This window comes from Cystoisospora suis (genome assembly GCF_002600585.1).
Source record: "Cystoisospora suis strain Wien I chromosome Unknown contig_4697, whole genome shotgun sequence".
In the NCBI taxonomy this organism is placed as follows: domain Eukaryota; phylum Apicomplexa; class Conoidasida; order Eucoccidiorida; family Sarcocystidae; genus Cystoisospora; species Cystoisospora suis.
Genome location: NW_027157489.1, coordinates 555 through 9,992, shown reverse-complemented (window position 1 = coordinate 9,992; position 9,438 = coordinate 555). Strand labels below are relative to the sequence as shown.

General features: G+C 55.5%; 2 protein-coding genes across 2 annotated transcripts; both read left to right on the top strand.

The window, feature by feature from the left end:
* Positions 1–8,829, top strand: CSUI_008390 (uncharacterized protein). The gene is made up of 10 exons (XM_068068523.1): positions 1–1,855; positions 2,375–2,447; positions 2,904–3,010; positions 4,042–4,453; positions 5,157–5,234; positions 6,060–6,160; positions 6,684–7,030; positions 7,606–7,736; positions 7,864–7,956; positions 8,568–8,829. Exons 1-10 carry the CDS (start codon positions 1,032–1,034, stop codon positions 8,604–8,606), a joined length of 2,205 nt encoding a protein of 734 aa, XP_067919501.1. The 5' UTR covers positions 1–1,031; the 3' UTR covers positions 8,607–8,829.
* CSUI_008391 (uncharacterized protein) lies at positions 5,665–6,024 on the top strand. Its single transcript, XM_068068524.1, has one exon. The coding sequence runs from the start codon at positions 5,851–5,853 to the stop codon at positions 5,953–5,955; it is 105 nt and encodes a 34-aa protein (XP_067919502.1). The 5' UTR covers positions 5,665–5,850; the 3' UTR covers positions 5,956–6,024.
* Positions 8,830–9,438: the final 609 nt, after the last annotated feature.

The following is a 9,438-nucleotide window of genomic DNA, read 5'->3' as shown; positions in this document are numbered from 1 at the left end:
ATTGTGTTGCCCGGCATATCACCAACTCCTGCAACGGTCTCTCAAAACCACTCGGTTCCGTCTTTCCGGAGAAAGTTACTACTCACGCCGTGTTCGGCTCTCTTTATTCTAATGCAGGAAACCTTTTTTCCTCAAGCCCTCGCGTGGGGTCGACTGCGTCGTCTGCGATCCGCCCGGCTGCCTGTTGTCTTGGCCCCTCTGGAGCCCGTAGAAATGATTATGACGGTCTCTTCGACAGTGGGACACCTAGAGATCCTTCTCTCAGTCTGCAACACCCATTATCTGTTATCACCAGTCTCCCCCTTAACTTTGCCTCGTCGGCCTGACTTTGTTAGTGAAAAACCACGCAGTGTAACGCGGAGCAGTCGCGCATGCACTCCCCAACGTAGGGCGACTTGGCCAGCTTTGTACGTCACAACGAGGTTTCGTACAGAGTGTCCCCTTGCTCGCGCTTCAGGCTAAATGGGAGGTCGGGACCCCATGATGTTCCCCGTGATGGCGACTTCTTTCATGAACCGCTCGCTCCCTCACCTGTCCGTCTGGTCAGGTGCTCGATTGATCCAGCGGGTTCTTTTTGGAATCATGGCAGCTCTCAGTATGGCTGTGTAGTCGCTTTGCGGGCCTATCTTCTCTCCGTATCGCTAGGTGGGAAAGCAGCGTGAATCAAGTCAAGCATGCTGGCCGCTCTGCACCTATGTCGATCAGCGCTAGGACGCCTCAGCATTCTTCACTTCCAGTGTGTGCCGGAGTTGAACGTGTGCGTGTTACTGCCTGGACAGGAATGCTGTAAGAACTTGTCTGCGAAGCGGAGTCTTTCTGATGCTCCTCTGAGGCCTCTGTTTGCCGCTTCTTGGCGCAGCAAATGGGGATTCTTGACGCTTGTTTACTAGTTCCCCGCGACTGTCGCGTGGCTGTCTTCTCTTCACGCTGCCGAGGAGCCTGCGCCGTGGCTCGCTTGCATTCCGCAGCGTCTGACATTTGGCATCGTCTGGCTGCGAAGCGGACGCTGGTGTCAGGTGCCGATCACCATCATGAGAAGAGGGGTTCGTATTCCGTGCCGGGTGGTGAGTAGTTCACTTTTTTCCGTGTTCGGTACATCAGGCATGGGGCCAGCGCATTTGCTTGACGCTGCTACAATTGCGGCAGCCGTTTATACTAGACCGGGCTCGTTCGCCGATCAGCTTCCGCACTCCGAACCTCTGGAGTGCTTTTCTCCAGTCGCATCAAAGAAAACGGGGGCTGTTTTGAGGCAGAAGGGCGCGTTTCCGGAGGTTCGCTTATCCACGAGTCAAGAAGGCTTCGTTTCAGAGAGAAGTCTGAAAAAGGGGAAATGTCGAAGCGGGAAAAAGACCACGTTCGGTGGTGCACGATCCCTAACCCGTTTGACTGGTGTGCGCACGGGAGCAGCGTGTGGGCAACCTACGCGAGAATTTCAACCAGAAAATTATTGGGGTGTGCAGGCGGACGTTCAGTTATACCCGAGCCGTGGCCGTGAGTCTACCCGTGGGATCGCGGCACCGTCTTGGAGGGAACGACTGAGAGCTGAAAACTCTCCGCCACCACGGGGGGAAGCTGCAAGCGCAATTGATCTGCCGTTTGGTTCTCCGGACTCGGCCTTTGTGGTTCCCAGCTGTGTTCCCGAGGAGGGAACTCATCAGCGAGCTTCCGTTGCACCCCACAGCTGGTGCCAGCCGACACTCAGGAGACGCGGGACGTTAATTCCTGAGGAGACACCGATTCCTGGAGAACCTGCCGCTCGGCTCTATGAAAGTTTCTCAAGGACCGGATCGCCGCTTACGGAGCTGCTTTGGACGCGTTTGGGCTCAAGGGCTCTTGTTCTTCTTCCAGGCCTGAGGTTCGCAGTCGTCTCTTTAGTCTACGCCTTTTTTCTCCGTGTTTCACAGGGTAGAGGAGCCCGTGTCCTTCGAACGAAATATGAGGCGCTGGAACGCAATGCAGTCTTTTTTTTAGTTCTGGTAGCACGAGAATTCTACGCAAGCGTGTAGCTCTTGGTGGCCGTCGGTCCGTCTAAGGTCGCCTCGTCCTTCGTGCGCGACTTCTTTCCATTAATCACTCGGACGGAGAACGGCTTTGAAAGACAGCGCCTGAAAGTTGAGGACCTTGTGTCCAAGCCTGAAATTCTGAAAGTGCCTGCAGCATTGTTTTCCCAAAAGTACCTCTTGAGCCCCGGCCATCGTAAGGCTGGCCGGGAGTTGCTTCCACCAGGATTTTTTATGGTGCTGTCATGAATACCTTCATCAGGAATCTGGCTTCAAGACATGTGAGATCGACCCTCTGTCACGTGTTCAGTTCCGGACACTCTTTGGACGGAGTAGGTAGAGCTTGGTGTGCGTGTCCTCCTTGTGCGCTTCAGCCCTACGGGAGTTTTGCATCTTTTTTTTTTCTTCCGTCGGGCTGGACGAATGCCTCCTGCCCTAGTCGACCAGGTGCGTTTAGGCTGTCTGGCATGTTGGCCCGTCGGTGACAAGCGAGCACGCCGACAACCAGTTAGGGTGCAGTGTGCCTGCCGCAGTGAAGGACACCTTTGCCCGAGAAGCAGATTGGCCTGAAAGAGTCGTTTCGTTGAGGCGATAAGAATCTAATTGCTGAAGCGACTCACAGTGGCTGCATGTGCTGGAGTTTGCCTCGTTCAAAAGAACTATCACAAGTGTATAGATGATGTACATACATACCTGCGTACACGGGAGCAGCAGTGAATTCCGCACATGCATAGCGCAGACACTGTGACGGCTCCGGGGTCGTAATGGGGGCGTACAATGGCAGCGGACGGTGGATCGCGCCCAGCGTTGTGGCGCCAAAGAAACACCTTCCCAGCGTGGGTATTACAAAGAACGGGGGTGAGCCTGGAAATGTGCGCCTCGGACGCCTGTGCTGGTCCCCAGCTTTCAGGTCAACTGGTCAGCGGGGAGGCGTGCGCCGTGCCAGCCCAAGATGCATGGAACGCCTGGACAGTGAACGACATGGTACTTCTCGTCCGGCTGCTGGCTTCGTAAGCGGTCGACTGGACTGAATCCGTGTGACTCTTTGGGTTCTCTGAAGTCGTTCGGTGACACGTAAGAAAACAGACGAGATGGCAGATCCACTTCAGACGCAGGTTGTGTGCGGCCCGGTCTTTCTGGGGTGAACGTCTTTCTGCAGCCAAAGTCAGGCGGGGGCTCCTGTGATTTGGTGGCACGAGGTGTGTGGCCGGAGCAATCCTATAGTCTTGGTTTTGTAAGACCGTTCGCCGGTACACGTGGAGACGATTGTGAAGGCTTCGAGGCATCGAGCGTAGTGAATGTAATTCCTTACCGCGGTGGTGTAGCCTCGGCATCACTCAAGTCGCGGCGGTTGTCCCCCGGTGTTGTGTTTTGGTTCGAAAGTGGTTGCAAGTGACGGATCGGACACAGGCTTCCGATACCCAACCGCCCGCGTCCCTTGCGTGCGCTGTGCGGCGCGCTAATCCACATCCGCATGCCGCTCGTGGATAACGGTCCAGGGATTTGGTTCTGACAAAGTACTGCAAGGTGGGGCCGCGACGCCCTTGTGTCAGCATATACGGTCGACTGTAGCGTACCGAAGTCTGTTGCTTTAAGCTACACACGGCACTGGAGAGCGCCCGGCTGTGAACCTCAATAGTTTTCGACAAGTGATTAGTTCCCTGCTGGTACATCGCTTACCCGAGAACTCCTGCTATTTCGCGATTGAACTTGGGGTACTGAACGCGTGAGCGTAACATCTTGCTCCCGATTCGGTTACACCGCGGGCAGGCCTGCCGGTTTGTAGTGCGCAGCGCGCGTGTCGGTTCCGTATCTGTTTTCCGGTACTGGGGGTGTCCAGTGACGTGGGCTGGCTTTGTGACACTCGGGTCGCGACCAGCGAGCGGGCTGCGGACACAAGCCGAGGCCGAGGCAGCAGGTAACGACGGGCTTAGCCAGCAGATGGCGGTCGATGATAAGTTTGCGACTTTGTACTGTCGTCGTGAAAGGCAGCTTCAGATCAGGGCCACTGGATTCCTTGTTTTTGTTGCTCTGGTCCCAGGTGCGGTGGCTGTCAAGTTGCTTTTTTCAAACGGATCCTTGGCATGATCGAGACTCGTCCCGGCCTTCTTACGGTCTCGGACCTGACAATACTCTTGGAGGCATGCAGCCAGCTCGTCCCACTTTCGCGCTTTTGCAGTAGCATCAACATGCAGAGCAGAGGCCCGCACGGCAGTCTCAAAAGAGCCGTCCCGCCCCGCAACAGTCTAAGTCAGTCTCCTGGCGACTCTTACAGGCGAGCAACAATCGTGGCAACTGAACCACAGCAGCCTGGCTTCTGTGCAAAGCCTAACCCAGACTTAAAGGGGTCCGTAAGCGATTGTGAGTCTGTGGCAGAATGGAGCTCCCAGGACGGAAAACTTTCAATTGACTCAAATCAGCTTCGGCGACTAGCCTTGCTCGCGGCGACCGGGGTAAGAGGGACTGTTGCAGTCGTTGCTGTGCAGCTCGTGTTCAAACAGCTGGGTCGAGTGATCTGCGTGCCCGTGGCACTAGTGTCGGTGACGGTCAACTTACGGCCCTCGTTTAGCTCATTTGTGGCTCTTATGTCGCTTGGTTTTCATGCTGGCGCCTTGTAGGCGCCTTGTACCTGCTCTCCAAGGGCACGTGTTCCCTCTCCATTTTTGCGAGGTTAACACGGTGTCCTCGGATGACTGTACAGATCCGCACACAGAGCAGGGAATCACAGGTTTGTGACACTGGGAGGAGGGTTGTGTGGGGGCCAATCGTCTTAACGCTTCAGCGGTCTGTTAAGCAACGCTTGCGCTGAAGACTCTTGAGTGTCGTTGAGCCGTGTACCTATTCTAGCGTTGCGATCTGAGTGACGACTCAAAAAGCTGAAGAGGCATGCTGAGTTAGGATCGGAGTGTCTACGTCTTCTCTACGGGCTGGCGTAGAGACGCCACCGGTGTCAAGATAGGTCCACAAGCTAGGCGCCAAGAACGTGGCATTCCTAGAAATCGCGTTGCCTGCACAGGGAAAGCTGCTTCGCACTTCAGCACCAACAGTACCCCAACGTGCAGCACCTTTTGTACGTCTCTTCTTAAACCGCCAGGAAGCCAGCAGACCCTCTCACTTTGTATTTGTTTATGTCTTTTGGCTGTGTACCACCCTCAGCTTGACGAAGGAGCTGGTGCTTCGTTCCGGGACGTTGTCTTCCTTCTCATGGCGGTTGTCCGTGCCTTCCAGAGGTTGGTAGGTGGTGATGCCCCCCTTTTTTCTTTTCGTGCCCGCTTTCATCCAAACCTTCATTTCTTTTCTGCTGAACAGCCTGGCCTAAGCTTCCACGGGGTCGGGGAAGTTATTCCGGTCGAGGACTGAGCTCGCCGAGGCACGCCCCAAGATCAGAAACGGCGCCACTCCGTTTGTTGAACTCCCTGGTGTATTCGAGAGTCCCCAGTCGGCGTTCTCTGATAGCGCGACTGACGTTCTGGATGCAACGTTTTCGTCCAGTCACACTGCTGGTGGCCCTCACAGCTCATGCGTCAAGGTGACCAGAGGTGTGACTAGAGATTAGTTTTCCTCAAAGAGCTGACCAGTGTAGAGGCCCTTTCACTCACAGGAGGACGTGTTTTTGGTCCGTGCGCGGGCATTATTCCCGAGGCTTTCGAACAACAGAACTTATCAGCAAGAAAGCCGAGAAGGGCAGCTGACACTCTGAGTGTCGATTTGTGGTACAGTTCGGCCCAGCGCTAGCCTGGGCATTAGAGACAGAGGCTATGATTGACAGTGTAGACAGTGGGTACAGAGCCCTTCAGCGGAGTGTCGTGTTACGAGACTCGGTTGTGTGCCCAGTGCTGCCGCGTCGAATATGAGACTGCGTTTCAATGTTCTGCAGCGGGCCTCACGGAGCCCTAGGCTCACTACAGCTATAGACAGTCAACTCTCTCACGAAGATGGGCTTGGCCCGAGGTAGATCGTATGCAGTTTCAGATGTAACCTGGCTGTTGCAGGTTGCCTGGATGAAGAACGAAAAGCCAGTCGTTTGCAGTGCTTTTTTTAACTTCTGCTGTGTACCAGGGTGGCTGCCCGCCGTCTACATTTGTCGCGGCATCCATTCGCCGTCTTGCCACGTGCGGGACATCTCGCGGAGTAATCCCCAGTGCCCGCACGCTCCAGAGGTAGGTCCCTGGTAAACAGCCCTCAGGAGCGCTCAGTGGCCGACCCTTATCCCGGTGCACCGTGATCCCCATGAGTGTAGCCAGGTGTTGAACCACATGCGAATCGCTGGGATCGTGTGTCCGCGCGTCCGAAGTCCCTCGAGACGCGGTCTCGCTGAGGAACCGCCTTCTGCGTCGGCACCTTTATCACTACTTGATACACCAGTTGCGCAACGGCGCAGCAAGGTTCGATGCAGGCGTGGTCCGATGTGGGCACCGCGCATTTGAAACCGGAATTGTGTGCAGCTAGTCGACAGTTCGAGCGCCCCCGCGGATTGTGTTGTCCCGGTGGCTGTCCGAAAGGAAACTTCGAAGAGCTGCCACAAAGTACTAGTCTCTTTGCATTTTCTGGGGCGCTCAGTCGTCTCCACAGACAATGTGTGCAGGCATCACTTAAGTGCATTTCCCAGCTGGCTTGTGTACACTGAGGAAGCAGCGTTCGGCTTTTTATTTGACTTTGTGTTTCTCTTCTGTCGGGTTGCAGAGCCATTCATGCCACCCTCCGACTACAGCAGATGCTACGGTGTCGGCATCCACCTGATGCGATTCGCTCTGCGAGATCGGCTGGCGCTTCAGGCATAGCGTTCAGCCAAAGTACCTTGGAGGGCGCTGCGCAGCGCCAGCGCTTTAGAGACCGGCTGGAGCACGCGCAGAGAGGCTTGAACGGTTACCAGGTACTTCCGTCGCGCCATGCAGGCCACCCTCAAGACGCTCCTGGCCATACGTTAACTGCTGTATCAAGAATATTCCCAGGAGAGCGGCATCTCCCCGCGCTCAGTCGGGAGGCCGTTGTCGAGGAAGCTTCGACGCTCTTGCGGTCGCTCTTCGATCGTTTGCTTGAGTCAGTCTGCTTTCGTAGAATGTCGGATCAAGGTGAAAGTGCGAGACACCACGACAGTTTTATGCCCCAGTAGTCGCAGGCACATTACGCTTTTTCCTGACATAGTAACCCACCTCAGCCGTGGTGCGCCTGTTGCTATTCCGCGGTGTATCATAGCGCAATTCGTGTTTGAAGTTATCGTCTCAGGTTCGGATTGCACACGAGCTGGGGTTGTTCTGGACGAATTTCGACGAGTCCCGCTGCAAATGTGATATTCCAGCACTCGGTGTGGGGCGTGTAGTGGATTTTACGGAAGACGGAGGAAGTGAAGCAGGTTTGGTCGTTTTGACGGGTGCTTGTACCGGAATTGTCTCCTGGTGTAATTTGAGTGGACGGGCCCCAGTGAACTACTGTTACAACATATAACGGGTCTGGTAATGCTTTTGTTGACGCCAGTGTGGTACTTTTCAGTCAGTTAAAAGCGGTGGGAGGTTTCTTTGAGCCCTGAGATACACGTCAGGTGCCCAAGCGGGGGGGCAGGGGCTGATTACGCCTGATTTCCCATGAGGCTGATGCGACACTGCAGGCAGTTGGGCGAGGTCGGACCTCATGGCGCGGCGGATCTACTCGGCGCCTTGCTTGAGCACGAGTTGTTGCCAGCGAGACAATCGCATACCAAAACACCCTGCGTTGCCGCACGTGTCCTGCAGCCTCCAGGTGAGATATGTATGCGTGGGAGCGGAAAAAGGGGTTTCCGGTGGCGTCTCAAAGGCAGCGAAGTGGGGAGGGTTACGCCAGGAAACTCAAGTTGCTGGACGAGGGTGCGGAGCGGCTTTGTTTTCAGGACGGGCAGTTTGCGGCGGGAACCGAGCGATGTGGTGTGGACCAACGATTCGGGCAACTCCAGTCCCTGTTATCCGTCTTCAGACAGTTGAAGGTAATGAAAAGCCGCGGACGCGCGTGAGGAGAGCGCCCTTCTAATGCGAGGCAGCGCGGTGGTCTCTACTATTGTAACAATAGACTTAGTCGTTCTGCAAAGGAGGGACTGCACAATGAGCGGTGCACCCTCTCAGTCGGTAGCCGTACGCAGATGCTGTTTTCAGAAATCTTGGGTGCTCCTGGCTGTCTTTGTGGGCGAGAAATCTTGCAGAGGATTGGCGTTTTGCAGTGACATTTCTTTCACACTAAATCTCTTTAGCCGCCGTGTATTGATGGATATACACATACGCGTGTCCCCTCTTAGGAGGGGACTACCGTCCGCACAGAGACAGTCTTATCAGACGACATTTCAACTCCTCGAGGAAGGCCGTGTGTCAGAACGGTCAGAACGGGCACACAGCTGTCGAAAAGCTGGTCTGAGTGCCCTATCGAGTATTTTCTGGAATCCGTGCTTCTGGACAGCCATATGACCATTCAAGAGGCATGCGTGCTTCAGCTCCTACTTTCCCACTGTTCAGCTGTAATGCCATGTCTAGTGGACAAACTGTATGGTCTTCACTTCAGGGAACCGTGTGTGGAGCTGCTACCTTCCTTTCTTCTTGTCTGCAGCAATGTTCTTCTACGTTGCACGCTATCAGCATCTTTTGAGCCCGGGTGGTGCGGAGCAGTTTAGCCGTCTGCTGGCCTCCTGCGTGTCTACATAGCTCCTCTCGTCTGTCCCGTTTTCGCAAGCTGGAAAAGTGTCAGGTGATGCCGCTTTTTTCGAACAAAGGCGGTTGTTGTAGGGGCGCATGCTTAGTGCTGTCGTGGTCGCCTGCTAGCAGCTGAGGTATACGTTTCTCCTCGTGCCTACCAGAGGAGGCGATGGCAGATGTGGCGGCGGAGTGACTTGCTAAAGAGGACTGTCGAGTGACCAACTGTCCATGTGGGCAAACTACTTAAGTTCTGCGAAAAACCTGCTGATGCCGTCTTCCTTTTCGTCCCGCGTTTGGGTGCCTCGCTGTCACTGGGACAAGCGTAGTGTTTCTCCCTCAGCGTTGACGAAGGCAAAATGTGGATGAAAAGTGGTCGTGGCCGAGGGTATGAGTGAAACGGCAGCTCGAGCAAGAGGAAAGGAGCGCGGGGCGCAGACGGGCAGCGGCCTCGTGGCAGGACTGTTGCGTCCTGACAGCTCGCAGGGTCTAAGAGAGCCGTAAAGTCGCGGCCCCAGTGCGCAGCCGCACAGTCTTTTCGGGGGTGTCCCATCGCGGGCAAAGGGAGCGCGCACCTCACTGGGCTCGGGAGCGCGCGAAGTTGCCATGACTGCGCAATACTGCTTGAGCGGGGCTCCGCTACTTCGCCGGACTAATGGAAGAGCACGTGTTCCTTCTGTTGTGCGTGCGAGGGACAAGAGTTCCTCAGCGAGAAATGTTGTGAGTTAGAGCGCGTGCACTCCGCCTAGCACTTCTTGGGAGCCTGGTGCTGAGATAGCCCGGTTAGT